The sequence below is a fragment of the Mytilus californianus genome, unplaced genomic scaffold, assembly GCF_021869535.1.
Source record: "Mytilus californianus isolate M0D057914Y unplaced genomic scaffold, xbMytCali1.0.p SCAF_6, whole genome shotgun sequence".
Taxonomy (NCBI): Eukaryota; Metazoa; Mollusca; class Bivalvia; order Mytilida; family Mytilidae; genus Mytilus; species Mytilus californianus.
In genome coordinates this window covers 94,001,087-94,028,790 of record NW_026262712.1, presented here as the reverse complement: position 1 = coordinate 94,028,790, position 27,704 = coordinate 94,001,087, and the positions used below count along the sequence as shown (strand labels likewise).

Here is a 27,704-nt window from a genome sequence, read left to right as displayed (position 1 = left end):
GTCGGCCATCTTGGTTTGCGGGCAGGGTCATCGGACACATTTTTTAAACTAGATACCCTAATGATGATTGTGAACAATTTTGGTTAAATTTGTCTTAGTAGTTTCAGAGGAGAAGATTTTTGTAAAAGATTACAAAAATTTACGAAAAATGGTTAAAAATTGACTATAAAGGGCAATAACTCCTTAAGGGGTCAACTGACCATTTTGGTCAAGTTGACTTATTTGTAGATCATACTTTGCTGAACATTATTGCTGTTTACAGTTTATCTCTATCTATAATAATATTCAAGATAATAACCAAAAACGGCAAAATTTCCTTAAAATTACCAATTCAGGGGCAGCAACCCAAAACGGGTTATCCGATTCATCTGAAAATTTCAGGGCAGATAGATCTTGACCTGATAAACAATTTTACCCCATGTCAGATTTGCTCTAAATGCTTTGGTTTCAGAGATATAAGCCAAAATCTACATTTTACCCCTATGTTCTATTTTTAGCCATGGTGGCCATCTTGGTAGGTTGGCGGGGTCATCGGACACATTTTTAAAACTAGATACCCCAATGATGATTGTGGCCAAGTTTGGTCAAATTTGGCCCAGTAGTTTCAGAGGAGAAGATTTTTGTAAAAGTTTACGGACGACGGACGCAGGACGTTGGACGACAGACGCAAAGTGATGAGAAAAGCTCACTTGACCTTTCAGGTCAGGTGAGCTAAAAAGGGCCTTGTATACATACCCCTTCAAAGTTTGTTCTACATTTGCTCAGAATTTTGGAAACAAAGTTTAAATGAGAAGAGTTACTGGACAGACAATTTATCAGATGGTAAGTGATGTTTTAAGCTCATATTGACCTAAACTAAAAACTAATATACTGTTGACATAGAGATATGTTGCATGTGGGCAAAAAATTAAGAAAAAGACAATCTAATGGACAGCAACATTGCTACATAATTCAAAATTGCTGCACCATAACCTAAGGGGCAGGGCCTTGAAATAGTTGTCAAACTGACATGTACTGATAGTAATTGTCCACCAAAGTTCAAATAAAGTGGATGTAAGCAATTATAGGTAACCGTACGGCCTTCAACAATGAGAAAAACCCATATCGTATAGTCGGCTATAAAAGGCCCTGACATGGTTCATGTTAATATCACTGGTCATGAAACACCAAACTGGATAACAATTTTGCAGATCTTTATTTTATAACAAAGTACATTATACAACAATGATACAAATCATTAACAAAAAAATAGCTGCAACTTGAATGGTGCCTTTTTGATACTTTTTACAAATTCATATTTCAATGCGTTTTCTGATGGAAGAAACACGGTTAACTCAACAGTTTCTTAAGAGACTAAGTTGGCTACAGCCTTGCTGCATTTTACTCTCATGATCAAAATAGCTTAGTTCCAAGACTAAAATCCTATATTTCTGAGGTTAACATTTTTCCATGATTCTTTATTCTATGACCTTAATTCCCATATAATTATGTCCTTGACATTTGCCACTGTCACAGATACTGTGTATTGGCTTTGAGTGGCGACAGAGCTAAAAATAGTTTGGATACAGCTGTTTGTAAAACTTGTTGTAATGTCTCATCCTCACAGGCCACATCCTGTAATGCAAGTATATAAAGTTAGATCAGAAAGTAAAAATTATTTACATTGTACATCCCAATCCTGGACAGCTAGAATTCTTAAAGGGTAGTCTCGCCTGCTATTGCTACTGTCAGATTAAAACAATTTTAAAAATCAAACTTTTTTCTTCAGATGCTATTTCTTGATCTTAAAGAAGCATCTATCCATGTTTCATAACAGTCCATGAAGGATTGACAAAGTTATTTATGTGTACATTATTTTTATTTCCCAGACTGTATCTAAATGTTAACTGATAAAATAAATTGCTTTGCCGGGCGCAGCTGGATACGACCGCATAGGTCCAACCCTGAACAGTTGGGGCAAAAATGGACACAATATTCGCGCTTGATACAGGTCTGAATTTGGATTGTAATTAAATATTTGACACATAATAGGTTTCTGACACAGAATAACTGTAGTCAAAGAACTTAGAATTGGTTATATGATTTGAATTTATATTCAATTTTTTGCTTTTGTGCAATACACTGTGCCTGTGCGAATTGATCTCCCCCCCAAAAAAAATAAATAAAAATTAACCCATGTTTTATTTGCTTTTGTGCAATACACAATGCTGTTGCTTATTGACCCCCCCCCCCCCAAAAAAAAAATCCCCCCCCCCACCTTCTTTTTGCAAAAAAAAAATGTGTGAAGAAATTTTAATTTCTGAAATCTGAAATGAGAAAAAATTGCCCCCCCCCCCCCCCCCCCCCACTTTTCCAAATAAAAAAAAATTCTTTCCCTCAAGATATGGTCATAATCTCAATTCAAATTACCAATGGAGCAACCATAATTACCCATTTAAATACATCATAAAAGTCTTAAATAGATAATTTAAAAGCAGTGTAAGGGAGGTAATCAAACATTGTACAACATTGTACAATTTTGTTTTTGGATTACCTCCCTTACACTGCTTTTAAATTGTCCATTTACCAGGAAACCCTTGTTTTCCCCCCTTTTTGGCCCCAAATTCCTAAACGGTTTGAGCCATAACCCCCCAAAGCCAATCCTAACCATCCCTTTTTGGTATGGAAACTTGTGGTATAATTTCAGAGAGATCCATTCACTTAAACACAAGTTAGTGTCTGGAAGTTACAAAAATGCTTATTTTTTTGCCCCTTTTTGGTCCCTAATTCCTTAACTGTTGGTACCATAACCCCCAAAATCAATCCCAACCTTCCTTTTGTGGTATTGAACCTTATGATAAAATTTCATAGAGATCCATTTACTTAAACTAAAGTTATTGTGCCAAAAACCAATGTGTTTTTCGGACGACGACGACACCGACGTCATACCAATATACGACCGCAAAATTTTTTTGCAGTCGTATAAAAACTTAGTCCATATATGAGTAAAATGTGGAAAACTGAAGAAAAAAATGTTACCAAATTTTGCATCAGACATTATCTCTTAATCTTAAAAAGGCTTCTGGCAAAGTATCATTAAATTTATGAATTTTTTTTAAAGTTATTGATGTCTAAAAAAAATTTAACACCAGACTGTATCTAATTGCCTCCTGCAAAAAAAAAGTCCCTTTATCAGGAAAATGAACAAAACTTTTTTTAATTTTCACTTATGCTTTGGATACTGTCTTTTAATCATAAAAAATATTCTGTCTAAGTTTTGTAAAATTTCATGAAAGATTGACAATGTTATTGATGTCTGGAAAACTTGAACCTTAGACTGTATCTTAAAGTCATATGATACTTCAAATTAAAAAAAAAAGATGAATACTTTTTATATACTTGAATGGCTAAGTTTTACTAAATATAAAACAAGTGTACATGGACTCTATTCTAAAAGAAAATCATTTGTCTTATCAAATTCTTCAGAAATGTACTGCTGTAATTGAAATATTGTCTGCTCTGACTTTAATTTGACAATAGCTTTTCCGTATGCAGTGACCTTAAACATGAAACCTCTCATAAGAACTTCAGCAACCACATAGTGCATGTGGGAAGAAAAAAAAATAATGATGGAAAATGTAAACAAACATGCACTGAAAGGTAGATAGTGTTAATTGATTTTGAAAGAAAAAAATAAATACACCCAATCATTTGCACTAGATACTGTCTTTTTATCATAAAACAGCTTCTGTCTATGTTTGACAAATTTATTGATGTTTAAATAAACTTTGACCACAGAAATTGTGCTTTTTGATAAATTGGTAAAATGAAAGGAGTTACCATCAAGGGCAACACCTTTCCAATGCTACGTTTATTCTTACCAATGTGTCTACATTAATTACAGCTGTCTTATCATCTACTGTAACTGTCATTCTATCGTTCCTGATGAGCTTACTGATGGAATTAGAACCAAACATATCATTTAACATTTCTAGTAAACATTCCTGTACATGACTTTTATCTACCAACAAAGCTGGTGGTACATCTACAAACAACAGACAGTCATTGTAATCATTTTTAAAGGTACTGTGGATTCATTATTATCGCTATTTTACGAAAATTTCCTTTGATCTTAATGACTGATAATTCCCTTTCTCAGCGGAGTCGAGTGATATGAAAATTATCACTAGAAACTAAGGGGGCACGTGCCATTGCTAATGAAATTGACAACGTCGTCAGAAGTAAAATAGCGATAAACAGATTACCATAGGTCATCTCAACTCGATTGAGAAAATCAATGTCGTTGAGATGATCAGCTATAATCTATAATTACCCCATGGGTAGTCAAGGTTGTTAAAAAAAACCCTTGTTGTCGATTCATTATTATTTGTTGTATAACAGTTTTTGTGAATTTCAATCGGTTCAGGTTAAGCAGGAATTTAAATATTAAACATAATACACATTTTCTAAAGGCTGGTATGCAGAATTCTGGCAAAACAACGAATTCAAATATCCACAAAATACAATATTTCCTGAATCAAAGAAAATTGGTATCCATGAAAATAAATGAATCTACAGTATATGATATATCTGTAATTTAATGGATTGATTGATTGTTGGTGTTTAACGCCACTTTCAGCACTATTGGCTATATATTGGTGGCCAGTTTTTATTGGTGGAGGAAGACTGAGAAATCTACGACCATCAACAGGAAAATTGCCAATCCTAGTCAATTAAGATTGGAGATTTAAGGCACCTGCCTTGTGTGGATTCAAACTCACAATCTCAGTACACAGTCGCATCACAAGATTTGAATAATTTTTTTTTCATTGTTTTCACTGAATATTCAACTTTCTATTTTTACCCCACATACTGAACACTACTAAGCTTGCCTTACTTTGTTTTGGATGAATGTATCCACTCTGAAAATATCCCTTATTTTACTATCAATACTAAAAGACATTCTGATGGACAGCAACATTGCTAATTAATTCAAATTCTATGGACCATGAACTTGGGAGCAGGGCCTCGAAATAGTATTCAAACAGATATGTACTGATAGTAATGCATCTTTATAGAAAATATTATTGATCTATCACAAGTAGTTCCTATCAAACTGACTTAAGCAGAAAACTTAACATTAATAATTGTTTATTAATTCAAAGTCACTGGACCATGACCTAGGGGGCAGGGCCTAGAAATAGTCATCAAACTGATATGTACTGATAGTAAGGCAACTTTATAGAAAATTTCATTGATCTATTACAAGTATTTCCTATCAAACTAACTTAAGCAGAAAACTTAACATTGAAAATTGCTTAGTAATTTAAAGTCTCTGGACCATGACCTAGGGCTTCAAAATAGTTGTCAAACTGATATGTACTGATAGTAATGCAACTTTCTAGAAAATACCATTGATCTATCACAAACTGACTTAAGCAGAAAACTTAACAATAGTTGACGACACCGGAAAAGCAACACCTATGTCCCCTGTTGGCAATGTTTTTCAGTATACTTGAAGGTTGTTTTTTTCTGTTATGATTTCAGACAATGATATTATCTTACAAACATCTATTTTATATTGAATTTACTGACCTTAACCTAGTGACTTCAAAATCATTATTTACCGTCTCGGTGGTCTCGTGGTAGGGTGTTCGCCCAGAGTGTGGGAGGTCGTGGGTTCAAACCCTGGCCGGGTCAAACCAAAGACTTTAAAGTTGGTATTTGCTGCTTCTCCGCTAAGCATGTGACATTAAGGAGTAAAATCAAAGACTGGTAGGCTCGGAGTCAGATTAATGTGTTCGGGTAAGATGACATGTCTTTCTGCAGACTGTTACCTTGTGAACTACCACGTTAAAAATTTGGCTCAGCATATCGGTCTAGTACATAGTAGGGTAAATATTCATATTACATTAACATGTTCTCGTCCTGAATATGCATATTAATTTTCCGCTGGACGTTATGCAGCCATCCATCATCATCATCAAAATCATTAGAGATCGCCCTCTTGTTATTTGTGACAATACATGTATATCCAAATAGGGTTGCAGTCCTATATGAGGTATATGATTTAGCATCCAGAAACCTCTTATCTATAAAAATTTCTGTCTTTTTTAGTAACTATGACCTTGACCTTAAATGTGGTGACCTCAAAATCATTAGGGATCTTGCTCTGATTATATGTGACCATTTATCCAAGCAAGGCTGTAATCCCATATGTCGTATTTGGTCTAGCATCTGGAAACCAAAATGACTGACTGACAGACTTGTAAAAAAAACTATCCCCCACTACTTGGGGTATAATAAATGTTTAAGGATGTCACATGACTTCAGAAAAAAGTTATTTGCTTACATTCCATAATATTATTTCTAATATGAAATACTTACTTCTTTGTGGCATAGGATCTGATTCTGCTCTGAGTACAACTGTCATTACAGCATCTGCATACATATCTGCTACTGGATTAGCCATCCACTATAAAATCAAACAGGGATAGACAAGGATAGATAAAGATAACATACATTTAAATGATTCTGAAACATACAACATGACATTTGACAAACTCTATCACATGTCAAATATAGACAACTGTACACCAGTCATTTTTGCCATGATTTGGTGTATTACTTTTTACAGGAAGACAGATTAACCTGGAATAATCCTCTACTTAGTCCATATCTAAACTACTAAAGGAAGGGACCGATTTCATTGAGCTGCAACTCCTCTGAAACCATACAAAGTCGGAAATATTTGTGATATGACGTATAAATGTAGTGTTTTGTACTTCCTAAACTTGTCTTTGAAACAATCTTTTTTCCACAGAAAACGCCAATTTTTGAGAAAATATTCAAATTATGAGACCGTTATCGATCCGTGTCTTATACGCTTTTACACATGCTCAGTCGATGTACTGAATTCAATCATTGTCACATTGTTTCCTATTGTAGTGTTTAATCAGCATGACTTTATATGATCACATTACGAATACTAAAAATCCAAATTTAAAGTATTATAAGGCATAGGTACAGTTTCCAATTTATTAGCCAGTATGACGTAAAAATGGTGAATAAAAGAATTCAACTTTATATATAACTAATATAGGACAATGGTGTTGATTAAAAAATAAAACCATTCCAGGCCCTCTTGTTTTCCAAATAATTGATATTACCAATAAGTAATAAGTTCCAGGTCGACGGGTTCAAACAGAAAGATTTTGAAAGCAGAGAAAACCGTGCATCTTATAAACAGCATGACTTTATCAGATGACAATACGAGTACTAAAAATCCAGGCTCAAAATAAGGCTTATATATAATTACTCTAATTCAGTCATGGAACCGCGATGTCGCGGGTGTGTTCTAGTATAATATATTTGAGGCGATTGCTGATGGCATTTTTAATTAACACTATATCTCCATCTTTTTGAAATAAACTGTTTATGGAGATATCAATTATGACATATATAATGTACAAATTTAATGGCATCATTAAATTACTATACTAACTTCTATCACAGCCATTCTTGCTTCAATAACAACTGTTATACATTTGAAGACTTTTAGAGCTGGTTTACCAGAGACTTCAAACTGCTCTACATCACCAGATAACTGCTTCAGGTAATAACGTAATAGAGGTAGGGTACCAGTAAAACCTATACTGATTCTTTGTGTCACAGTACTCATGGCTAGATCAGTATAATCTGAAATAAAAATAACTCATGTTTGCCATAAAGATCTAATACTATTTGAAAGATTGCAAAAAGCAAGTAAATCTGAAATAAATTTTACATATATACATTATATTTGAACCTCAAATAAATTAATCATTTGTTTTGGTATTATTAAAATGGAAACAATCATAAATACTTTTCTTCAGATGGAAGCACTGAAATTTCAAAATTTGATATTCTATTTTATGGATACATGATTAATGTTAACATTATCAACAACATAAATAAATCTGGCTTCAAAAATTAGGAATTATTTCTGAAAACAGTAAAATACTCCAAAGGGTCGGGGGTAATAAGTTATATTCACTGTTGTTTAAAAAGAAAAATTCCCTTTGGTAACCAAGCTTCAAGCTTAAATAGGGGCCTCGGTGGCAGAGTGGTATAAGTAGTCCAACTACTGTCTCAAAATCATGTCAACACTGAGGGTGTGAGTTTGAATCCCTCATGTGGCAGGTGTGTTCGACTCCGATCTTAATTGACTAAGACTGCCACCAAAAAGCCAATAGTGCTGAAATTGGCATTAAACACCAATCAATCAAGCTTAAATATTATACCAGTTATATCAAAATAAACTAAATGCTTACTAGACAAATCTGATGGATCCAATATATGATAGTTGAAGTTCCTCTTTAATAAGATACCAGATATTTTCTTATTCTGTACATTTGTACGGTCTGCTGCCAATTTACCTACAACCTGAAAAAAACAAAAAAAAACATTATTAAAAACTTGATGAAATGATCATTTAAATATATGAGGTTTTCAATGATATTTCAACTTTAGAAAAATATTTTTTTATTTTAAATATTCATATGTAAATATTTCAGTGGTCTTTGAAACTATTAAAAAATAATAAGATATGCAATAAAAAAAAAATCTACAATATACATATCAATTGGGAATGGGTCCCATCTATAACAAATAAGTTACAGATCAAAGTACAAAGAAATTTCTAATAGATTAACAGCTGTACCACTCTAGGACAATGACCACTCTGAAATAAACTAAGGAGTTGCTTACTATACCCCCTATTCACTAGAAGAAATTGACAAGTAAATCTTGCTCAATTGGTGTCTTGCTCAGTTGGTATAATAAAAATTCAAAGTTTGGTCAAACAGGAAGACGTGCAAATTGTATGCACTGTACAACTCTAAATAGGCTTTAGAAATTAACATGAAACTTTGAAAATATTGTTTTGATGTTAGTTACTAGTTGGTCTTTGTGTTACAATTCTCATATCTAATATTTTGTAATAACAAGAGGCTCTCAAGAGCCTGAATCGCTCACCTGTTATTTTTTTGGCTTAAATCTTTCATCAATGATTATTTTTGCTTTTTACCCATATGTTCCATTTTAGCCATAGTGTCTATGTTTCTTGACGTATGTCGTAATTTCTGCTTCTTGCTATGTTTTTGTATAGTTTGAAAGCCAGCAAATACGAATAAACTCACAAAACTTGTGACTAAACTAAGGGATAAATAAATACGGCCGTCAAATCTGTTGTCTGTTCTCTCTCATCATTGGTAGCGTGAATAAATAATCAATAGTAGAAAATGATACTTTTATTAAACTTCTAGAACAGCCGATATATTTCCATACATGAACAATATTCGAGCAACAATTATATAGTTTACATACGGGGCGGAGCTACTAAAATAACATTCTTTCTCTTGTATTTTTGTACGGACCAAACAGGATTATCTTAATAAATTCTACAATGACAACGTAAATAAATGCAAGGAATACAGCTATCTGCGCTGCTTCTTACCTCTAAACTACGACCCTTACTTGTAATATAAACTGCAAGGCATACAGCTAAATGCGCTGCTTCTCACCTCTAGGAACCCCCGGGCTGAGCCTTGCTGCAAGCCAAATGTAAACACAGCAAAGACTGACGAACGTGACGTTGCACAGGTATTTATTTGAAATTCCCGGAAGTAAATATTCTTAGCAGGAAGAAAAACATAACATCAAACGCTGACATAAAATATACAAGTCCTCGACTCAAAATGCTTATAATAATACACTTTTGTTACTAAAACAATCAAGACATATTATTTCTTCCAGTTGAGAGCTCACAAATGAACACTTTTGGGTTCATGATTACAATATTTACCAAACGGTAACGTTCTGAATAATACATGACAAATTTGCGCCATATATGACGTTATCGATACATCTAATAACATAAAGTAAAACGTACGTTAATTACTCATTCAATATACTAGAAATACTAGAAATAACTTCTGACAACTCATATAAACTCTCTTAATACAATAATAACAATATTTCTTTACTTAGAAATAACCAATACACACATTTACAACAACGTACAAGGAAATGAAATACAAAATTTATACTTGATTCATTTGAGAAGATTTTTAAAGTTAAAAAACAAAACAACTTGTGTAAAATTGTCCTTAAAGGGCAATAACTCCTTAAGGGGTCAATTGACAATTTTGGTCATATAAACTTTTTTGTAGATCGTACTTTGCTGAACATTACAGTTTATCTTTATCTTCAATAATATTCAAGATAATAACCAAAAACTGCAAAATTTCCTTAAAACAACCATTCTAGTGGCAGCAACCCAACAATGGGTTATTCGGTGTGTCTGAAAATTTCAGGGCTGATAGATCTTGACCTTTTGAACATTTTTACCCCTGTCAGATTTGCTCTAAATGCTTTAGTTTCTGAGATATAAGCCAAAAACTGCATTTCACCCCTATGTTCTATTTTTAGCCATGGCGGCCATGTTTGTTGATGGATAAAAATTTTGGATACAATTCATAAACTAGATTCCTAAAGGAACATTCATTCAAAGTTAAGAAGTATTAGGCACAATAGTTTCAGAAGAGAAGATTTTTAAATGTTAGCAAACTTGATGAACACATTGCGTAAAATTGTCTTTAAAGGGCAATAACTCCTTAAGGGGTCAATTGACAAATTTGGTCATTTAACATTTCTGTAGATCTTACTTTGCTGAACATTATTGCTGTTTACAGTTTATATCTATCTATAATAACATTCAAGATAATAACAAAAAACTGCAAAATTTCCTCAAAACTACAAATTTAGTGGCAGCAACCCAACAATGGGTTGTTCGATTTGTCTGAAAATTTCAGGGCTGATAGATCTTGACCAATTGAACAATTTTACCTCTGTCAGATTTGCCTTAAAAGCTTTAGTTTTGGAGATATAAGCCAAAAACTGCATTTGACCCCTATGTTCTATTTTTAGCCATGGCGGCCATGTTTGTCGATGGATTATATCTTCGGATACAATTTATAAACTACATATCCTAAGGAACATTTAGATGAAGTTTGAAGGTATTTGGCCCAGTAGTTTCAGAGGAGAAGATTTTTAAATGTTAGCAAACTTTATGAACAAATTGTGTAAAATTGTCTTTAAAGGTCAATAACTCCTTTTAAAATGGGTCAATTGACAATTTTGGTCATACAAACTTTTTTGTAGATCTTACTTTGCTGAACATTATTGCTGTTTACAGTTTATATCTATCTATAATAATATTCAAGATAATAACAAAAAACTGCAAAATTTCCTCAAAACTACCAATTTAGTGGCAGCAACCCAATAATGAGTTGTTCGATTCGTCTGAAAATTTAAGGGCTGATAGATCTTCACCAATTGAACAATTTTACCACATGTCAGATTTGCTTTAAAAGCTTTAGTTTTTGAGATTTAAGCAAAAAACTGCATTTGACCCCTATGTTCTATTTTTAGCCATGGCGGCCGTGTTTGTAGATGGATCAAAACTTCGGATACAATTTATAAACTAGATACCCTAAGGAACATTTAGTTAAAGTTTGAAGGTATTTGGCCCAGTAGTTTCATAGGAGAAGATTTTTGAAATAGTTTACGACGACAGACGATGACAGACGACGGACGCCAAGTGTAGCATAAGCTCACATGGGGCCCTTTGGGCCCCGGTGAGCTAAAAAAATTGGACAATCCTTTAATCAATTTTGGATAAAACACATGCAATTAAATAAGCGATTTAGTTGTAATTCCTGAATAGATAATAATGAGAGAGCTTCTATTTGATTTTCATCAGTGATTTTTAATACCAAAATACAAGATATTTTGTTTTGATCCTTTCCAGCATCCTATTAGATAAGAACTGGTTTTTTCCTTTACCTTCGCCATTTTTTCTCCTCTAAAGTTTAATTCTACAGACACTGTATTACGAGGATTATGTACAAATGGTTGATATTCAGTGTCATCTTCATACTCTCTAACTAAAGCTGCCTTTAATCTGGACATTTCATTCTGTTCTCCATGGACAAGAACCTATGTGTAAATAAAACTCTGATATATAGATGGGCATAAACACATATCATGAGGCACATTAATAAAGATAGTTAGTTCAGTATTATCAATTTTAGTGTCGTCCTTTATCATTAAACATCATGCATCAACTAACCAAAGATCTTCACTCTATAATGTGTTGTTGCTTAGATCTTGAACTGAACTTGAAATTTGACTATAGCCATTCATGCATAAAATGAAGACCATGGTCACCTATTCTAATGTGGAGCTTTGCCAATAAACATGTGGTTGTTCAGATTTGACCTTAATTCAAAACTTAATCAAACACATTCATGTGTTAAAGGGTAAAGGTAACTTAGTTTTAGTCTGGACCTTCATCACTAACCATGATAAAACATCAGACAAAAGAGCATGCATCTGTGGTTTGTAGTTGCTTAGACCTGGACATTAGTGTACAACTTACCCACAGCCATTCATGCATAGTTCTTCTTGTTTGAATTGTTATGCATTTGTCATTTCAGGGCCTTTTGTATCTCACTATGCAGTATGGGTTTTGCTCATTGTTGAAGCTTGTACAGTGACCTATAGTTGTTAACTTCTATGTCAGTTGGTCTCTGGTGGAGAGTTGTCTCATTGGCAATCAGACCACATCTTTTTATATAAAACAATTGTAAAGGTCAAACAGTTTTCATGTGGACCTTTGCCACTAAAATTCATCAACAGACAAAAACATCATTCCTTTATGATTTGTAATTGCATAGACATGGAATCAAAAAAGAGTGCACACAGTGAAATGTTTCGCCTGCTTTACTGACCATTGATTTTATGCTGAGAGTTTTAAAGATAAAGGTTTTACAACAAGTATCACATAAACTAAACCATTTTTAAAGATCCATTACAATGAGGTGCAGGTCAGATAAAAACTGTCAGACAGACATGTTCACCTTACAATTATTCCATGCACCAAATATAGTAAGTTGACCTATTGCTTATGGTAATTGAAACAGACCAAAACACAAAAAATTTACATTGAACAATGAACCATGAAAATGAGGTAAAGGTCAGATAAAACCTGTCATACTGACATGTGCTTCCCATTTGTCTTGCATACTGCGACTATCGTCGCAGGTGAGACAACAAAAACCTTAACCTGGATTGAAGAAAGAAAAAACAAGACTGAATAGATTAAATGCTGTTATCACATTCCCAACTTTGTAAGACAAGGGGATAAAAAAAAGATGATGGGTTGTGTGTGAAATAATAATTTTGAATAATGTTTAAAAATTTCAGTGGATTGAGGAATTTTTATTAGCAGTTTTGATCTTGAATCAGAATGTTATTCATAAACATATTTTGATCCCTTAAGTCTCATTTGGTAGGTTCAAACTTTATTTTTTAACAGAAGGGTAATTATTCACAGAAGACACTTTCACTCAAAAATCTAAATTTTATGAGTTGTAAGTTGTAATATTGCTCACTTACTATATGTGTTGGTTTGAGTATTCTGATGAATTCACTAGTCTGTTGATAATCTGTATGAGCTGAGAATGAGATATAATCTACAGAACATTTCAAGGGTAGCCTGGCACCAGCCATAGTTACAATATCCTCTGGTTCTGATAAGATGTGCTGTAAAGAAAAGTAGCATTCATTTATTAATTTTATAACAATAATTTGTAACATAAAAACTTCTTCCGTTGGAGGGAGCTTTTATACAACACTCAGACAGGTTTATAAAAATATTGTTACCCAGTGTGAGTTAAATTCTCTTGTGCTATAAAATGACCATTTGTGTTGCTGTGTTTGGTGGCTAATTTATTTTTACATCACATTACTGGATTCAACATCATTATTGTCCTACTCTATTATGGGGTTTTATTCAAGAGAGAAAGAACAAGAATGTGTCCATAGTATACGGATGCCCCACTCGCACTATCCTTTTCTATGTTCAGTGGACCGTGAAATTGGGGTCAAAACTCTAATTTGGCATTAAAATTAGGAAGATTATATCATAGGGAACATGTGTACTAAGTTTCAAGTTGATTAGACTTCAACTTCATCAATAACTACCTTGACCAAAAACTTTAACCTGATGAGGTAGACGGACGAACGAAGGAACGAACGAAAGGACGAACGAACGGACGCACAGACCGAAAAACATAATGCCCATAAATGGGGCATAAAAATAGAAACAAAATAAATCTCTATTTGCTCATGAGATACAATATTTCTACTCTTTCCATAGTGAAGATTAATTCAATGACTGAACAACTAATTTCCTAAAATTCATCTCTTTTGAGTGAAGAAATTTCATAACCAACACAATAAAGAATCTATATTTACATGTATACCCTGAAACAACACAGGTTACCATCCATATAAAATATTAAATTTTGAATTCAATGAAAATGAATTAAAGTCATATGAAACTTCAAATTTAAAAAAAAAAAGTTGAATATGTTTTATATACTTGATTACCATCCATATAAAATATTAAATTTTGAATTCAATGAAAATGAATTAAAGTCATATGAAACTTTAAATTTAAAAAAAAAAAGTTGAATATGTTTTATATACTTGAATGGCTAAGTTTTACTATAAAACAAGTGTACGTGAACTTTCTTGTAAAAAGAAATCCTTTATATTATCAAAATCTTCATAAATGTACTGCTACTGAATAATATGGAAAATATAAAAAAAGTATCATGGCTCTGTTAATTCACTTATTTGTCTCGTGTTCCACTTGCTCTGTGTTGATTGTTTATCAATGTCACGATCCAGTAAACTAAAGTTAATTAGCTTGCCATCAACAATCACTGAATGAAATATTATTTGTCGATAATACATTATAGGTTCGAAAGGCCATAAAAAAGAATATGTTTGTTTGTCCTAACCCTACCTACCCAGAAAATAGCTGCCTACTCAAAATTTTGTATTGTCCTGATGTGAAAAAGTTTTTTTTTTAATTAGATAGGCATGAAGACTAAAAAACATCTGACACTTCAATTTCTCTTTGCGGAAAAAAGAAAGAAAATGCCTACCTACCTAACCACTGTCTCTACCTTTGGGTAGGGTTTTGGCAAACCAAAATATTTTTAAGTGTGGCCTAATATACATGTATATAAAAATGTGGATACAGGACTTAGTTTAGTATATATGCATGCATTGGTTCAATAATTTTGATAACATTAAAATTACAAGAAACTCTTTTCATATGACTTAAAGGCTAGCTTGTAGAGTAAGAATACATCAAAGAAAAAATCTATTATATTTGTATAAAGTAAGATGTAGGGTATATGTTAATGAGACAGCAACCCAATGACAAAATCAAAAGACATCTAAATATTTTTAGATTTGAGGGCACAAAAAATTAACAGGAGCCAGTATGTGACAATGATCATTTTTACAATATTTCAGATTGAACTGCTTATCACCTTTGCTAATGTACCCTCTACGCAATAACCAGCAATTATACAGCCATTTCTTTTATCTGTACACCAATTCTCAAACAGTTCCCTGGAAAGTCCACTCTGCATCATACCTGGGCTAGCCAGTACAACTGAAGGTCCAATATCTTCAAAATGTTCCATGCTCTATAACAAGAGATTAGATATATGTAGCTAGTACATATACAATTGTATCGAGAATTTTAATTGTATGCCCAAATTTGCTAGATGTTTTCTACTAACATCTTACCATTATGTTTTTAATCATCCAAACTAAATAAAATCTTGTACAATTACCACTTCCATGAAAAGCATTGAAAACCATAAACATTACTAATTCTCCATAAATGGTTAAGGTTTTATACACAATTTTTTTAGATTTTATTACAACTGTAAATTTAGAAATTTTTGTGTGCATTTATTATTGCTATTTTTGAAGAATGGACAAAAACATGAGATTAATTATTGCAATTTCCATTAAAAACTGCATACAAAAATTATGCAATCAAATTTATAATGCGATTTTTCATTTTTGTGGTACTGATTCCTTCTCATTTTTCGAACGATAAAAACATCTCAGAAATTTCAGACTTAACAGTAATTGTCAAATGTGCCTGATTAACATACATACCTTTAAATTAGATATATGTTTGAAGACAAATGGGTTGCTGATGCTGATCTGTCGTTTGATTTTATCGTTCATGGCATTGATATAAGTCTGATAGACTGTCATACATTTCTTAGCCAGGGATGAAGCATAGTATATAGGAATATCATGTAATTCAGGGTGATTACTCCAGTATTCATCTAAAAAGATATTTGTAAAAATAAATTTTCAAAACTTAATATTAACAATAGCAAAGACAATTTCAAATCATATCTTCTGTGTTGCTGATGAAATACTTTAAAGTATAGCATAAATTTCAACTTTTGTCTGTGAAGTTCTTTTGAAATTTTGATTGGACTTGCAGAAATGATATTAAGATAACATTAATTTAATTTTTATATCTTTATTATATTCTTAAGCATACACAAACCTAGAATCAGTAAAAGTTCCTGAGCTCTTCCAAGTGCAAATACTGGAATGAGACACCTTCCACCCCTACTGACTATATCATGGACCAGTCCAGTAAATCTTGCTTCCCTGTCTTCCCTCTTCTCATGAATGTGTGTGCCATATGTAGCTTCCTGGGAAAATAATATTCATTAAACAGTAAAATGTACAAAATGAAGGTGTACTGTAGGAGTTATATTGCATTCAAAACCATTATTTCTAATTCAATAGTTATGTGACAAAATCAGCTTTTTAGAAAAATTTAAAAAGAACTATTCAAACTTAATGATGCTTGAAAAAAGTTCAAGTATTTCACACATTCTGTTTCTGTTCTGTACTTATCAATATCAAGTCAACATCCTGTATTAGTAAAATGTGATTTTTAAAATGAAAGTCGTTTCTTATTAGTGTGTTATTGCATTTATAAAGAGTGTAGCATGAATGTAAGTTCACTGATGCTGCACACTTTAAACGATGCACTGTCAATTAACAGAACCACCATTGTACGAGTTAACGTTGTCCAAGTACAAAGTTATTGTTTTTGAGTCAGTCATTGTCAAATTATTACATTGATTGCCTTTTCTTACAAAGTTAAAAAAGATTAAAAATGGGATTTTTTCTTTATATTGATATTTGACATTTAATTCTAGTAGACCAGGTTCTTTTTACCTCAGTAGTAATTAACATGCAATTAACAAAATGAAAGCTGACATAATTTTTAAATGTGATAATGATAGCTTACAACAATCAATATATCTGGGTGAACATTTGGTATTTCTGCTTGCATTAAATGTCTGTCTTCTTGTCTGGAGAAATCACCTGTGTATAAAACCTGGAAAGAAACAAAAATAGAAATATGGTTCTATAAGATGGTTTTATATTAAATTATTGTATGTATATTTGTGGTCAGATATTTCAATATTTTTAATGTATTTCTACTGACATTGAAAGATTTTCAGATTTGAAATATGAATAAAATTTCATTAAATACTGAAAGTATCTTTTTGTTTTTTCATTGAGTGTAAAAAATGACCACAAATATGTTTGTATAAAGTAGGAAGTGTCAAATGAATATTGTGTTATTTAAAAAACACTGATACATGTATAAAGTAATGTTTTGAATTAATGTAATTAGATTGCTTTGGAACGTTTTCATTTTGATAACCAATAGGCTTCAAATAAATTTTGTTCCAAAAATAAAAGAAGTTTAATTTGAAGTGTGACTGACTATCCACATTTGACTTGCAGTTAAATTTTTAATTGTCTTTTAAATTTTTCTAGTATTTGTTCACAAGAAAAGCTCTCATTGCAACAGATGTAGCAAGGACCATGTATACTATGAATTAAAAAAAAAAGATTCAATTTGATATGCATGTAGGAATGATAACCATGGCAGAACAAATGTCAGATGATATCTGCTCATGTTTTCTAACAATTTGACCTGTGGCACTGACCTTGACACCAGCTATTTCTATCATAAACATGGCAGCTCCAAGAACATGTCCTGCTGTGTAGCACCAAAATTTAATTCCATTAACCTCTACTTCCTGTAAATAAAAGATTCCTCTATTAATGTGCAAAGTACATGTACATAACATCACAGAAGATATTTTGTTCCGAAAGCTTGCTTTCAAGATACAATGTAGGTGGTATAATTGCCAATAAGACAAATTTCCACCAGAAACCTCAACCAGAAACCATATGACATAAAAGTTAGCATCTATAGGTCACTGTACGGCCTTCAACAATGAGCAAAACTCATACCGAATAGTAAGCTATCAAAGGCCACAAATGTATAACAATTCAAACAAGAAAACTAACGGCCTGTTTTATGTACAAAACTATAAAAACTACAAAGAAATATGATGTTTCCTATTTTCACATTTTCATCTACTTGTTACAAATTAGTACAATTTCTGAGGCATGTTTTTTCTTAGCAATACAAGCACAAACACAATTTAACACATACCAGTTAATTAAGACTTGCTGTGTTATCAAATATCTACATAGTTCATAAATTGTTATTTTTTTTTAATTATTTCACTTTTTACAAATGTTATCCCCTGGTTTATGTTAACTTCAATACATAGAATTTTGTCTTAAAGTAATAATCAAAGAATCATATGCTGAGAGCTAGCCAGATAATCTGACTTGAATATGAACATTTATACACATAAATTATTAAATCAAGTTATTTCTTTTCAAATGTTTTGTTCAAAGCAGTTGTTGGAAATTTTCTTTTCCAAAATACTGAAAGGAATATAAACTTGCTACTTAGTGAAAATGTTTACTGAAATGAAGCATAATCAACAGTTAAGTAAACTTTGTGGATAGTTATCTCATTGACAATCATACCTCATAATTTTTATATTGTAAATGTCAACTTATCTTCATTTTGGATAACTGAGACTTAAATGTCACCCTTTTATAAAGGGGTTCAGAAAATCTAGAAACAATCAGCAAGGAAATCAGGATACCGTGTCTACCATAATGCATTAAGCACACCTCTATTAGGCATTTGAATCTCTGTGTAAAGAACAACTGACAGGTCTAAACTCAAAACTATCAAACAGGTCATTACCAGCAAATATGACCAATTAATAAGAATATGAGTACTGTGGATACATTATTATTCGTGGATGACTAATTTTGGTGGATTTTGTAGGTAGTGTAGGTGAACAATGAATTTAAATGTTCAATGAAGTAGATATTTACTATAGGCTTGTATACATGCCGACTTCAGCATTACCATGAAATCAAATATCCACAAAAATAAAGTTTTTCTCAATCCACGAAAATTTGAACCCACGAAAAAAATAGAATCCACAGTATATCATTGTATATCAGCTTCATTTTTTATTCAATTCAGGAAAAATGACTTGGTAGTACATGTAGATGATTAAAATGATGTTTTTTACTTCCTGTTAGTCATCTACTCATACATGGTTTTATTAGTTTAAAATTCTGCCCAATTTTAAAATCTAGAGAGATGACAAAGACACAATGGTTGGCTCAAAAAACTTCAATATGATTTTGTCTTACCTGATGAAAATTCAAAGTCTCAATTTTGTCCATACTTTTCTCTATATCACTATCTGCATATAGCTGATATTCTGTGGATATATTACTGCAAAATACCAAAACATATGATACAACAGTTTGCTGATAATATAAGAAAGAAATGAAAAGCCGAAGAATCATCTCAGAGGAAATGATTATGACTAATTAAAAGGTTGAAAGTCTTTGATGGCAAGGTCTTACTACATGTATCAAAAAAGCTTAACATTGATCAATGAACAATTAAATGAAGGTCAATGTCAGTTGACCCCTGTCACATGGACATGTAAACCATCCAATAATTCTACAGACCTAATACAATTCACCCAATACTTGTAGCAACTGAGAATTTTACCCAATCCTGAACACCTACCATTGATCATTGTTACAATGTACATGAAAATGAGGTCAAGTTTGGGAGAAACTTATCAAACAGACATACACACCCTAAGGTCAAGGTAGTGTAAGCGGGCTGTGTCACATATTTTGGTAAAATTTTGCATACAACTTAGGCTTGTTGAACTTTAAAAATAGAAAAAGTAATGCATCCATCTCTTTATTTTCTGAAATATTACTGAATGATTTTTCTTTCATAATCATAATAATAGGTGAACATTTGTATAGAAAGCACATAAAATTGACAAAAAATGTTCTTAAATTTGCCTTAAAATCATCAAATCTACAATTACAAGTCCATAGATTTTTCTTACCAAATTATATGTTGTTGATGTATACATAAATTTCTGTTTTAATGATGTAAAATAACTAGAGGCTCCAAGGAGCCTGTGTCGCTCACCTGATTTTTTTGTTTACAATTGATGCATGAAATAATGCAACCATTATACTTTTGCTTTAGTTTCAGTGATATAAGCCAAAAACTTCATTTTACCCCTATGTTCTGTTTTTAGCCATGTCGGCCATGTTGGTTGGCAGGCGGGGTCATCGGACACATTTTTTAAAATAGATACCCTAATAATGATTGTAGCCAAGTTTGGTTGAATTTGTCTCAGTAGTTTCAGAGGAGAAGATTTTTGTAAAACATTACAAAAATTTACGAAAAATTGTTAAAAATTGACTATAAAGGGCAATAACTCCTTAAGAGGTCAATTGACAATTTTTGTCATGTTGACTTTTTACAGATCTTACTTTGCTGAACATTATTGCTGTTTACAGTTTATCTCTATCTATAATAATATTCAAGATAATAACCAAAAATTGCAAAATTTCCTTAAAATTACCAATTTGGTGGCAGCAATCCAACCACGCATTGTCTGATTTGTCTGAAAATTTCACTGCAGATAGATCTTAACCTGATGAACATTTTTACCATTGTAAAATTTACTCTTAATGCTTCAGTTTCAGAGATATGAGCCAAAAACTGCATTTTACCCCTATGTTCTATTTTTAGCCATGTCGGCCATGTTGGTTGGCAGGCCGGGTCATCCGACACATTTTCTAAACTAAATACCCTAATGATGATTGTGGCCAAGTTTGGTTGAATTTGGCCCAGTAGTTTCAGAGGAGAAGATTTTTGTAAAAGATTACAAAAATTTACGAAAAATTGTTAAAAATTGACTATAAAGGGCAATAACTCCTTAAGGGGTCAATTGACAATTTTGGTCATGTTGACTTATTTGTAGATCTTTCTTTGCTTAACATTATTGCTGCTTACAGTTTATCTTTATCTATAATAATATTCAAGATAATAACAAAAAACTGCAAAATTTCCTTAAAATTACTAATTCAGGGGCAGCAACCCAACAACGGGTTGTCTGATTTGTCTGAAAATTTCAGGGCAGATAGATCTAAATCTGATGAACATTTTTACCCCATCAAATTTACTCTTAATGCTTAAGTTTCAGAGATATAAGCCAAAAACTGCATTTACCCCTTATGTTCTATTTTTAGCCATGGCGGCCATGTCGGTTGGCAAGCGGGGTCGTCGGACACATTTTTAAAACTATATACCCCAATGATGATTGTGGCAAAGTTTGGTTAAATTTGGCCCATTAGTTTCATAGAAGATTTTTGTAAAAGTTAACCAACGACGACGACAACAATGGACGAAGACGGATGCCAAGTGATGAGAAAAGCTCACTTGGCCTTTCGGTGAGCTAATAATAGGGTCACCGACTGTTTTAATGGCATTCATGGTTCAAACTGGTGTGATATGTGAAAAAATACCACAAAACGTTGAAATGATTTGATTTTGATTTTTGGTGTTTTAACGCCACTTTTAAGCACCGCTTTTGGGCTATTTCGAGGCGGTCAGTTTTTATTGGTGGAGGAAGCCGGAGTGCCTGGAGAAAACCACAACCTTCAATAGGAAAACTGACAATCCTAGTCAATTAAGATTGGAGTCCAGTGGACCCACACGAGCGGGGTTCGAACTCACAACCTCAGTGTTGACTGGCTAGTGATTACAGTAGTAACTACTTAGACCACTCGGCCACCGAGGCCCCTCAAAACGTTGAAATGAGCATAACTACATCGATTTATAAGCTGTAAAAAGTAGATTTTTAGCATTTTAACTACCAAGTAGGTAACAGCTTGGTAAATACACAAAAAAATTAACGGTCAGTGATCCTATTATTTTATATCAATCAATTAAGAAATGAATGCTCCTTTTTGTAATTTTATTGGGGTTTAAAAGTGTTGACCAAAGCACATATAAACACTTTTACAAACCTATCAAATTACTAAAAGAAGCATTAATTTCTTATAATTACATTTTTATGCTAAGTATATCAAGTTTTTCCTTTATGTACCTGTCCACGTTTTTGTGGAAGCACGTGTCATCACAAATGTAACATTTCATTTTGATATGAAGGTTAATTTTTGAATGATGCGCGATTGTTGTTAAACAATCAAACTAATGGATTCTCGTGAAACATAAATGTAATGTAATTATACAGAAATGAATGAAAAAGGAAAGTATGCTAGATACACTTACTGGAAATGTGAAGATATGATTGAAGCTTTAAATTTTCTCCTGGACAACATATATGTACGTTTCGGCAATAAAATGTATCGACAAGTAGTAGGTATTCCTATGGGCACTAACTGCGCCCCTTTAATAGCAGATTTATTCCTGTATTGCTATGAATCTCACTTTATGACCAAACTCAGGAAAGACACGTCATTGTTACATTTGGTTGATACATTCAACAATACTTTCCGTTATCTAGATGATATTTTTTCGTTAAATAATCCAGAGTTCTGTAAATATACTACCGAAATTTACCCAATAGAACTTACTTTAACTAAATCTAACATAAACAGCAGTAGTTGTCCTTTTCTGGATTTTTCAACCTCTAAAGGAAAACTCCATACGAAAATTTACGACAAAAGAGACGATTTTTCATTCCCTATTGTTAATTTTCCTTTTTTAGACGGCGATGTTCCTTTGGCTCCATCATACGGTGTTTATATATCCCAACTCATTCGTTATGCCCGTGTGTGTGTAGTGATGTCATAGATTTTTACGAACGTAATCAATGCATCACTGGTAAATTATTAAGTCAGGGATTTCGCTACCATAAATTACGTAAAACTTTTGCTAAGTTCTTTCATAGATACAAAGATTTGATTAGTAAATTTGGCTGTACCTGTAGAAAACTGATTAAAAACAGTATTTCACATCCTATATTTTACGGTAATATTGTACTTAAAGGGCGAAAATCACTATGTGATCCGTGTAAACTCATCAAACCTTTAAACAAACTTATTAGTAAAGGTTATCTTACCAATGTTGTAATTAGATCTTTGAATATAGTTTACATTAGTACTAATATCGATTTTGTCATCAGCAAATTAAAACATAATTAAATTTGTATTCTTTTCAAACGGGATGTATAAAGACACACCCATGTTCATTTTGATCTATAAAGAGGTTAAACTCCTAACAATCCTACTGCCTGTCGATACATTTATTTTTGGCATTGCACAAGTCATGTCTTCTTTGACTGTCCATGACGTTAAAATACTAAATCCCTGGGATGTGTTTTAGTTGATTTTAGTCTCTGATGCATGATTTTTTATTATTAATTGTTTTGGCTTTTAACTAACTGTCAGTAACTGCAAGTACTCTCAAATCGTACGTTCTTGTATATTTGACCTGTTGATACTAATTGTACTGCTTTTTTGTTATTAAATGTTATTCAGGGTTATATCTGGTCTATATACCAGCTTTGATAAGTGTTTGGTATTACTATAAATTTTCACTTCGTACTATGAACATCAAAAATATTTCCTTTTTCTATTGGAACTGTACACGTATACCTAACAACAAAATATTTTCATTTACCTGTGTTTAAAGGAATTGCAAATGGCTAAATTTTTGTTCGAGCATATTGTTTTTCTTAAATTGTTTAACATTTCATACCGATATAACATGTTACTTTTATTATTCTTCCCTTAGTTTATTTATTTTGTATTTACATTGTATCATAGGTCAAATTTATTTGTTCAGTGTATGTTCACTGGTGTTAATATGTCCTTTGATTGAGTTAAGCTATTTCAGTTGATATTTTATAGTGTGTCTTTCTATGTTGTGATGTTACACTATTGTTTCAGAAAAAGGGTGAAGGTTTGGTACCATTAAAACGTTTAAACCTGCTGCATTTGTTTGCACCTGTCCTAAGTCAGGAATCTGATGTTCAGTAGCTGTCGTTTGTTGATGTGGTTCATAAGTGTTTCTCGTTTTTTATATAGATTAGACCGTTGGTTTTCCCGTTTGAATGGTTTAACACTAGTAATTTTTGGGGCCCTTTATAGCTTACTGTTCGGTGTGAGCCAAGGCTCCGCGTTGAAGACTGTACTTTGACCTATATTGGTTTACTTTTATAAATTTTGACTTCGATGGAGAGTTGTCTCATTGGCACTCATACCACATCTTCTTATATCTATTCAATAACATATCATTTTTCCTCTCGAAACCTTGCTGACTTCTTTCTCTTCAAATCCTCATCTGTATAAAGTTAAAACTGATGATGCATATAAATTGTGGAAAAAAGGCGACCTTTTTGGGTATAATTCAATTTACATACGTATAAGTGTATTCTGGGAACAGTATATCTAACGGGAAATGAATCTGATACGCTTTTCAGTATAAAATTGATAAAATCTCGGACTCCCCGAGACTTCCCAAGATTTACGGATTTTGGTAGCGTCTGACTGAAAAACTATCAGAACTGCTCAACATATAAACCACATAACTCTAATTGTAAATAAATACAAGTTTTATCATTTAGTAGATATATTTTGTCATATAAAATTACCAAAATAAGTTTGATTTATTTGATGTGAAGTGTTTTATAATAGTTTGGGAATTTGTAAATCATCGCGGCAATGGCCGCCATTTTTTTATTACCTGGTTTGCATTCTGCACAATTCTGTGATGAAATGCTTGCGATTTTAACAAATTTGAAGTGACAGAATACAAGTTTGATACACTAGCATCGCTATAAAACTAGTTTGAATGACATTATATTGATAATATCAGAAATCATTAGGATAATAGCATGTCCGTTTCTGTATCGTATCTTTATTAACTATGGCACGACGATAAAATCGACTACAATCAGGTAGTGTCAAGTCCCATCAATATATATGTTCCTGGTGTATTTAGTATTTACTGTTACTTTACTTTAATGTAAGTGACACAGATAAAGGTGACATTAAAATCAGTTGGAACTATTTAAGTCTACCTGACTTTGACGTAATCTGACAACAGCCATCTATAAATAGCTTTTGAAGCATGGGTCATGAAACATCTTCCTTTGAATGCTGTTTTCTCTAGGAAATATGGCAATGCTCCACAATGATCTAAATGAAAGCTATAAAATATAAAGAATACATAATTTTATAGTTCTGAAGGAAAACTTAACTTAGTGTACCCTTAATATTATAACTTAGAATATACTACACTTATCAGATCTGTTTTATCATGTTTATTCTATCATTTTTCATAAAATCATAGTATACGTTTTTTTTCCTGGAATTATAATCACCGCATGAAATGTGAAAATTTGAAATGTGTATAAAAAACAAATGCTTTCAATTAAACACTTACTGACTGATCAGCAATAAGTCTATGTCTTCAACATCTACACAATCTAGGTATGGAAGGGAGGCAACTCCATGTAGTCCTGGGTGAATACCACAGTCCAACTACAATATATGAAATATGTCTCTTTAACAATATACATGATATATATACACTTACAATTGCTACATTTGCTTTAATTGTTAATTGTATGCATTGCAAGTTGACCTCTGTTAATTGATGCATTAAGCTTGTGGGTCAAGCCATAATTTTAATAGTAAAAAAGATGTGTCTAAAACCAAAGTCCTTTGAAGAGTTTTCTTTTTGGTAACATTCTGCATAATACACTCACAAGGCAATATTTAATATGTGAACCTAAATATCTGCCATTTTTGGTTACATGTATTTCAAGACTCCTACTTACAACTGATTTGACCTTTTTCTCCAAGCTAGCGGAGTACATATTGACAGAACTGATCCTCAAAACCACCTTTACTTACAACATATATATATGAAAGAGGTACTTTATGGACCCTTTTATGTAATATGTACATTTATTGTTTTTTTTAATGACAATATTGTGAATTAATCCAAGCTGTTGTATTCTTTCTTAGATAAAAGGATGGGGGTCATCTATATTATGATGAAGATTTTCCTGTATATAAGTACACAAATGTGATTTTGATATTTGATCTTACAAGGTTGATTTCTTAATGTTAAAGGAATTATTACAATCAACACCAGAAAAAATTTAATTAATATTATTAGCTAAAATATAATATCAGATAGCTCAGGCATTTTCACATGACAAACAACTCTTTATGGTTTCATTATTGTATGAGTTAGATAAATTGGGATATTTTTCCTCAAAAGTGAAAGATTTGAACTCCCAAATGTCCCAGGAAAGTGAAACAAACAGAAAAATAAAATAGCATCTATAAAGACTTAAGTGGACACTAACACTTGTAACTTACCATAATTTTCTTTCCTTTGAATTCCAGTATGTGACATGATCGACCTACTTCTTGACCAGAACCTCTGCAATAAATATTAGCAATATGAGAGATGTATGATATATAATTAAGGTTCATCATAACCTTTTGGCTAATATGGCCGTATTTACACCACAAATTTTACTCTCAGTACAGACAAACCTGTTCACCTGGAAAAGTTTTAAGGCATGGCAGGAACTAGATAATTAAATTTTAAATGCATTTTATGTTTCAGAAAATTATAAACTTTTCTGGATTTTGCTATTCATTTTTTTTCATTCCTGCAAAAGGTGCCAAAATAAACTAAGTTGGGAAAGAGGTTTGAAAAGCTCCCCTCATATTATAAATGTTGTGAGTAGTATTGATTTAAATGGACAATAGACATCTGCAAACAATAGGTGATTTAAACTGTGCAACTGAGTGGACCGTATCAAATGAAACTCATGTGTTAATTTTGCTATCTTCTGCAAACTGGAAAAAAATGCACATCAAAATCCAGGTAAGTTTTTAATTTTCTGAAACATAGACTACATATAACTTTTATATATCTAGGTCCTGCCATGCATTAAAACTTTCCTAGATGCTTCAGTTTGTCTGTACGCATAGTAGATTTTGTGGTGTAAACACGGCCATATTTTTCAATTCCTTTTGATGAACCTTAAACTTACAAGTTAAGTCAAGGAAAAGAAGTTTAATCCCAAAGAATAAAGGTCTGCCAAATCGCCCCACGCATGAAAAGTAGTTTAATCCCTATGAATGTCAGGCCTCATATCCCACTGAATAAAATTAGATCTGCCAACTTGCCCCAATAATGAATACTAAATTATGAAAACCTTAGAAAGACACAACTTGATGTGTGTAAAGGCTAAGCACAGTTACTATACTTTGCATGAGAGGACAACAAACTAAGTACTCTATAATATATATATCTGAGTGAAAATATATATGCTAACAAAGGTTTTATAATCAACTGATCACTTTCTTCTATAGGAACTTGGCCTTCTGTTGTTTCATTAGAAGCCATTTTTTTCAAATTGATACTTCTTTGTATGACAAACAGAACTTACTTAAATGCCCTAAAATGTCATTAATTTTTATACAATGATACAAAA

General features: G+C 32.3%; 1 protein-coding gene across 1 annotated transcript; it reads right to left on the bottom strand.

Moving 5' to 3' along the window:
- Positions 1–1,176: 1,176 nt before the first annotated feature.
- On the bottom strand, positions 1,177–27,631 carry LOC127706975 (cleavage and polyadenylation specificity factor subunit 3-like). Its single transcript, XM_052211717.1, has 17 exons — positions 27,546–27,631; positions 26,575–26,638; positions 25,628–25,725; positions 25,263–25,391; positions 19,540–19,624; positions 17,952–18,044; positions 17,240–17,329; positions 16,481–16,631; positions 16,075–16,250; positions 15,432–15,590; positions 13,480–13,626; positions 11,866–12,018; positions 8,292–8,403; positions 7,484–7,677; positions 6,367–6,454; positions 3,861–4,024; positions 1,177–1,614 (listed from the first exon to the last, which is right to left on the bottom strand). Exons 1-17 carry the CDS (start codon positions 27,614–27,616, stop codon positions 1,510–1,512), a joined length of 2,079 nt encoding a protein of 692 aa, XP_052067677.1. The 5' UTR covers positions 27,617–27,631; the 3' UTR covers positions 1,177–1,509.
- Positions 27,632–27,704: the final 73 nt, after the last annotated feature.

Bases quoted from the DNA above. Each gene is read 5' to 3' on its own strand.
- LOC127706975 (XM_052211717.1), bottom strand. From the start codon at position 27,616: ATGGCTTCTAATGAAACAACAGAAGGCCAAGTTCCTATAGAAGAAAGT. The intron at 26,639-27,545 runs GTTAGCATATAT...TATTTATTGCAG, and splicing joins CAGTTGATTATAAAACCTTT to AGGTTCTGGTCAAGAAGTAG. The intron at 7,678-8,291 runs GTAAGCATTTAG...TTTTTATTTCAG, and splicing joins GGATCCATCAGATTTGTCTA to ATTATACTGATCTAGCCATG.